At 41.0% G+C, this 6,712-nt stretch overlaps 2 protein-coding genes across 2 annotated transcripts in view; one reads left to right on the forward strand and one right to left on the reverse strand.

Moving 5' to 3' along the window:
• Nucleotides 1-4,783, forward strand: part of ift80 (intraflagellar transport 80 homolog (Chlamydomonas)) — a 39,591-nt gene extending 34,808 nt beyond the window's left edge. The window contains exons 16-20 of the mRNA XM_032511488.1: nucleotides 63-234; nucleotides 1,894-1,983; nucleotides 2,124-2,296; nucleotides 2,495-2,618; nucleotides 3,168-4,783. Coding sequence (XP_032367379.1) covers nucleotides 63-234; nucleotides 1,894-1,983; nucleotides 2,124-2,296; nucleotides 2,495-2,618; nucleotides 3,168-3,278 — 670 coding nt within the window. The 3' untranslated portion in view covers nucleotides 3,279-4,783. The remainder of the gene's footprint in view (nucleotides 1-62; nucleotides 235-1,893; nucleotides 1,984-2,123; nucleotides 2,297-2,494; nucleotides 2,619-3,167) is intronic.
• Nucleotides 4,784-4,829: 46 nt separating this feature from the next.
• c15h3orf80 (chromosome 15 C3orf80 homolog) overlaps nucleotides 4,830-6,712 on the reverse strand; it is a 4,069-nt gene continuing 2,186 nt past the window's right edge. Inside the window, exon 1 of the mRNA XM_032511516.1 lies at nucleotides 4,830-6,712. This exon is cut by the window's right edge and continues 2,186 nt beyond it. The gene's annotated coding sequence lies outside the window, so the exon portion shown is untranslated.

Raw genomic sequence — 6,712 nt, forward strand, 5'->3', positions numbered from 1 at the left:
TGTGTGTGTGTGTGTGTGTGTGTGTGTGTGTGTGTGTGTGTGTGTGTGTGTCTCCATCAAAGTGAGTTCAGCCATGCACCCCATATTCTGAGCTATGTTGGCACCAAGGTGACGTTACGCCAGGGGGACGGTTCACTGGTGTACAGCTGTGTGCCTCCGTATCCAGCCCTCCTGCACGAATACAGCACCTCTGCCCGCTGGGAGGATGCACTGCGCCTCTGCCGCTTCGCCAAGGTAAGATTCCAGCATATATCTGTTAATATGTACCAATTATTCCAGTGAAGACATTCAGGTCTTAGTGTTTGTATACCAATTTCTTTACATGTTAGATACCAAAACAAAATCACACTGTGCATTAAGTCTTAGCATAACATTTCTTCTCTTTTCCATTTGTGTTTAGACCAAAAACATAGTGTGGCATATCCCGCAGTCTAGGGCTCTGGCACAGTCCTGGTTCCTGTGGTGTATGTCGCACGCACACATGCACGCATGTATGTATGTATTTATGAAAGAGAGCAAGACAGAGTCTGAAATGAGAAGGTAGTAAACAGGTTTATGGGACCAGACCAGCAGGCTTTAATTAGCCTCCAATTAGCCTGGTGACACCATTTACCGGATTTTGCCCCCATAGACCTCACTCATAAATACACACTCCACTATATGCATGTGTAAACTCTCCACATACATATATACACACGCACACACACACACACATACGCTGAATGCAGTGTTGGGACTGTGTCTTTATTTGATGATGCAATAACCACAACCCTGGAGAAGTGGACAGCTAGTAGCAAGAGGCGGGTGGGACAGAAGGGACGGTTAGCGAGACAGTGGTTTTAAGAGCTTTTTTTCTCAAACCTCCCCCCTCGACATCTGATAAGAGTTTGGTGGCATTGCAGCTTTTCCAAGAATCACAGTCATTGTCAGTAAGGCCTGACCTGATAGGAGTTGACACTAATAGTTTGGAGCCATTACACAAACAGACATATATAACCTACAAGAATGTGACATTCATAATCTTACTGTGATACAGGCACACCAAAGGAAGATTTTTCAGCAGTGGTTTCCTATTAGAGCGGTTTGTCTTGTCGTGGTGGACACTAATTTAAAGGGGAATTACAGAGTGGTGACTCCAATGTAAGTTTGCTCAATTGTTTGCCAATTGGTGGTTAAGACGTCATTTTAATGAATGCAGCTGCACAGAATAAAGTGGTGACACATTTGTGATCTTGTGTATGGATCTTGTGTTTGTTTTTGTTTGTGCCATGCTTGTTTTCCTAATGGTTTGGAGCATGACTACAATGAAGCCTGCCAGGATATGAGCAGGATGTCACAGGGACTGAAAGGACACCATCATATCCTATCGCTGTGCAAACATACAGTATCATTATTTTGAATCAGCCATCACACTTTGTTGTAGTCTTAATCTCTGCTATCTTGAACTGACTTTGCATTTTAAATGAAACATTTAGATCAAGGTTGAATAAACGTAACACCTGTTTAGATGATATTTAGAGTCCTGCAAATATACCTTGACTGACTGCATGGCACACGACCATGCAACTGAACGGGCTGGTTGTCCAGCTTGTAAAACAAAAATTAAAAAAAAATTGAAATCAGGCAACCGTCTCCTGTGTCTTGGCCGCGTGGAAAGCAACAAACTTAAAATGTAAATTCCCAAACCGGCAACAGCTTTGTTATCAAAGGTAACGTGTAACATCTTGTGAAGTGCTGTCCCAATCCCATTTATACCTTTCTGAGCCCTTGTGGCCTCACACACTCACTCACTTAGCACCTGAGATCAATTACTTTGGGATTGGGCCAATTGTGTCAAATGGTGAGGTATTGTAAATTAAAGATGCTCACTGCCTCTGCTCCCCACATCTAAAGGACCAGTCTCTGTGGGCATGTCTTGCTGGTATGGCAATGGCAAACCGGGAGCTGACCACGGCCGAGATGGCCTATGCTGCCATCGGAGAGGTAAGGGCTAATTCCGTTGAATTTCTAGTCAAATCTTACAACACAAGTACACACACACACACAATGATTTCGACAGAAGTTAGTCAACAAAACCAATTAAAAAGTATTATATTCACAACCCTCTCCCTCTCTTCTTTCAGTTACCTAGGGTGCAGTACATCAACTTTATAAAGGAGCAGCCATCTAAGGAGTCATCTTTGGCCCACATGCTGATGTTCAGCGGTCAGGTCCAGGAGGCAGAGGCCACACTGTTACAAGCTGGTCTCATCTACCAGGCCATACGAGTCAACATAGACCTTTTCAACTGGGAGAGGTACAACTCAGTGTTTGTGTGAGCGTGTGTACAAATGTACAGCTAAAAGGAGAGAGACAGTATAAGTCATTTTGGAGGATGCTTTTTCTCAGCGTCGAAAGGCTCTCCCTCAAAATGAGGTTGAAGTGAGAGTTAGGGGGAAGCATGTTTGTCCTTACAGAATTGATGTGTATCTGCATCTTGTCATCTTGTATCCAGGGCACTGGAGCTGGCAGTCAAACACAAGACCCATGTGGACACTGTGCTGGCCTATAGAGGGAAATTCCTACAGTCATTTGGCAGGAAAGAGACCAATAAGAGATTCCTGCAGTACGCTGAAGGGGTAAGTTAGGACAGCACTGCAATGCATTAATTGATTTGGGGGACAATTACACTGGAAGCCTTTTTAGCAGAGGAGGGTGTCTTGTTCTAAGTGTTTCCCTACGCTCTGCTTATACACTCGTGAGTACCTTCAGTTGCCAAACTCTGAGAGGATAAACACTCAATGTCACTTCAGCTTTTTCTCTGCCGTCCAATCGGAAGAGCCTGCGGAACTAAACCAAAAATGGAGGAAAGCCTAGTTGTTGTTGCTGTCTACAACCGGAGCTGTTTAATCCTGGAGCTTTAGTGGGGTGTTGCTCACTTGAAAAACAAAAGCCTCACTCTTAACAGGATCAAAAGTGGAAAAGTATTAACCATACAATAAAACGGATTTTCCATTTTATGTTATGATTAAAACACACCACATGTTTCAGGTATCCAGTGTGATCCTGGCCTTGTCGTAACATGTGACTAATTTAGCTGCTTTGCTTTGTCAATCCCATACCGATCAAAGCAAAATACAGTATCTTATCTAATTACGTCTCATCTTGTCTTTCTGTCTCTCTGCCAGGTTGAGGTGGACTGGGAGAAAATCCAGGCAAAGATTGAGATGGAGTTGTCTAAAGAGAGAGAGAAAGCTGCTAACGCGTCTTTGAGGAACAGCGTGGCCTCGCGACGTTAATGTTCGCTGAAGCATCCGCTTTGTCAAAGTCGATTCCCATGTGTTTTTGACATTTGGTGAATATTAAGTGGTTTGGCTCGCCCTCAGAGCAATACAAATTGTCTATACTCGAGGCATAATGGCTACCATTAGTTACAAGTACATTAACTTCAAGTAAAAACAAATGGAAACATTTGGAGATGGGAAGATTAGTCGGCCATGAAGAATATGACACTTGACTTTGACTCTGACACAACAATATTGTAGCATATGCTGTGTAATGGAAAACATTTGCACAACACTGTCATTCCTTTACTGTGGGTGGATGATTTGACCTTGGATAAGGATATCTATATTTCTCAACAATAACACCATAATGGCTTTTCTGTCATATCGGCTTCTCTTGATTTCAATGTGTCAAGTTTAAAGTGGATTGTTATCTTCTTCCACTTTGTCAGAATTAACTTGAAATACTCAGTCATGCACAAATGTACTGCTTTGATTTTTGTCAGCGATGTTGACTGGCAAATGACTTTGTTTTTGTATGGATTGATGTTTTTACAGTTTATATATTCAAAACTTTGCCTTCTGTAAACACTAAAAAGAATGTCAGTAAATAAAACTGATGGTACACTGTATATATTTAGCCAAAAATATAATCTTTCACTTTGCTTTCTCTATTTTTTTGTATTCCTTTAATATCTTGACGCTCCACTGGTTTCAAACAAAGGTCAGAGAGTATCTTTGACATGTTTTTTCAGCTTTGCTCATGCACCCAGGAGGAATTTTCTGGGTACATGTGTTTTAGAGTCCTACAGTATGTGCTTCTCTTTGAGTAATTTTTGTATTTCCTTTTCTGCTGAGGTGTGAAACCAATGGCTTGCCATGCAGTTCCACCCCCTTGTTGGCAGAAGGCCAGTACATCAGTGAACCATTATAGCCTATCCATCTCATGTAGTGGCCCAGAAGGGACGAATGAGAGAGAAGATCTGTCTCAGGTCTCTGAAAAAACACTGTTAGACCATATAACGAGGATGTGGACAGATACTGTAGAAAATGATGCACATGATCCCTGAAACTGTGAGTGGCCACGGATGAAACATCAAAGAAAACGGTAGATGTAGGAAAACGTATCAATGGGTTCATTCTCTCTTACTGTTGTCTTTTTTTTTCTTCTTCTTCTCAGCACCGTTAGCTGCTTCTTTCTCTGACTCACTGTCTTTTTCATATTTTACTCCCTGCATCTGCTTTCTCTCTAAGCCTACTCACTCTGTGATACACCATAGTCATCCAGACCAAACGCCACTCATCTATGAAAAGACTTATCAGCGAGGAGTCAGGTTTCACATGCATTACCACTGAGAGAGGCCACACACATTGAAAAATAGAAGAGAAATGAATCATGTGTCGTATTGAAACTTCGTCTTTCACTACGCGATGCACACTGTACCCAATCTCAGTAACGTGACGAGGACTTTTTGTGTTTTGATGATGAGAAACTATATATTTATTAAACATATGTTGTGCGTTCTTACCCGATTCTTCACTTTACACTAGACCTTTTGATCCTCATCTGTAGATTAAAAATAGAAATGTCACATTTAGACTGCCAATCTTTAGACTTTTGAATCTCAGTGGTAGCTACTGAACAATAAACAGACTATGCAAGTATTTCATACTTTTGACACCACACAGCAAAAAATACCAAACAGAAACTGTACTTGTATTAAACCACAGAGCTTTATTTCCATATTCAATGACTTGCAAGTTCTCGTGTATTTGATTGATGGCCAAACAATGCGGCTCTCTAATACACTTCCAGGATATAATGTAGAATTTATGTATTTATTTATTTATTTAAGGAGGATAATGTTCATTGATTTGACCTTTTATAGTTGATTCATTCTTTGGTCCAGTGAGTCATAGAATAACAGGATCATTGGCGCAGATTCTAAGTGTGTTAGTGTGCACACACAGTACAGTATATGTTCGGTTTTATAATGTGGATTTGAGGAAAAGAAAATCAGCTATATCACTGTTCTCTCCCTGCCAAGGGATGTCCCAGCTGTATGTTATCTGATTCAAGTGTCATGCTGGGAACTGTAGGTAACTGGTAATGCCCTGTGCCCCTAAACCCTCCGTTACAGCTTGGACATAGGAGCTGGATCACAATGAACTGCGATGACTATAAAGGAGAGAGTGAAACACAAGATTCACACCTCGTATGGTGTGAGAACTCATATACGGCTTCATGAATCTTAGGGTCGCGTACTCCATCTCATCAGTAGCATCAGTGGGTTTTAAACATGGATGTTATGTTTTTAAGTGCAAACTGATAGATGGAAAGCCGTCAGTGTTAACTATTGGCTGCCGTCACGGTCTGGCAGTATTGGATTACACACACCACCACAGTCGCTCTCAGACTTTAACTGTCAAGAGCATTAGAGGAGCTCAAGGTCTCTAATTGTCAAGTCTAGGTTTGCAGATCCAGATGCTTCAGCAGCAACTTCTTCCATGTTTTAATAGCTATACCTGACAGAATTGTTGTACGTATTGTGGTGAATTAGGGTGGTTTAATATAATGCCTGTTATTGCACTGTCCGAACAGTACGCGTTAATCTTTCTGATGGCAGATATTTGAGTTGATTCAATTAGGTGAGGGTCACTGGGTGCATACATTTCTGTATTTGCTTGCTGTGGGTAGATACATTGGTTTGACGTAATGGGGGTTAGAGAAAATGAATTGGCAACTTTTTTTATCAGTGATTTAGATTAATAATCTATCTTCAAAGTATTTTTTAAAACAAAATTGTTAAAAAAAAAAAAGTTGCTTCTTCTTCAAGTCACAAATGTGGATCTTTGCGAGTTTTCTGAGCAATCTATGATGGTGTTTTCGACTGTTGATCAGACAAAACAAGCAATTTGAAGATGTCATATGGGCTTCTGGGAACTCATGTTGGACGTGTTTCCCTTTTCTATGGCATTTTGTAAACCAATGACGCGTCACTTAATTGTGAAAAAGATTGGCAAAACCAAAATTCTCTTTGAAATGTACTTGTCTTCTCTTGTGCCCTGGGACTAATGATGTGCTCACATTACTTCAAGCCTGGGCTGGAGATATGATATGGCAAGTGTGACTGTTTACCACGCGCCTGGATAATGTCAAAGCAAAGTGACACTGACAAATGAGCTTTTTCAATATTATCACATAATTAGGCATTTTAATGGACAGTTAATGGCAAATACACATTTAGCTGTAATCCAGGTAAACAGGCCATTAAGCCTGATGTAATGAAGTGTGTGTGTGTGGTATTAGCTTGGTTTTGGCAGCAAAAAAAGACACTTCTTGTCTTGTTAATCAAATATGCAAATGAGCAGGGGACAGTTACACACTTGAGGTCAACATACAAATCAATATTCTCAGACCACTCTGCCAGAACAAAGAAAGACTGCCT

The sequence above is a fragment of the Etheostoma spectabile genome, chromosome 3, assembly GCF_008692095.1.
Source record: "Etheostoma spectabile isolate EspeVRDwgs_2016 chromosome 3, UIUC_Espe_1.0, whole genome shotgun sequence".
In the NCBI taxonomy this organism is placed as follows: Eukaryota; Metazoa; Chordata; class Actinopteri; order Perciformes; family Percidae; genus Etheostoma; species Etheostoma spectabile.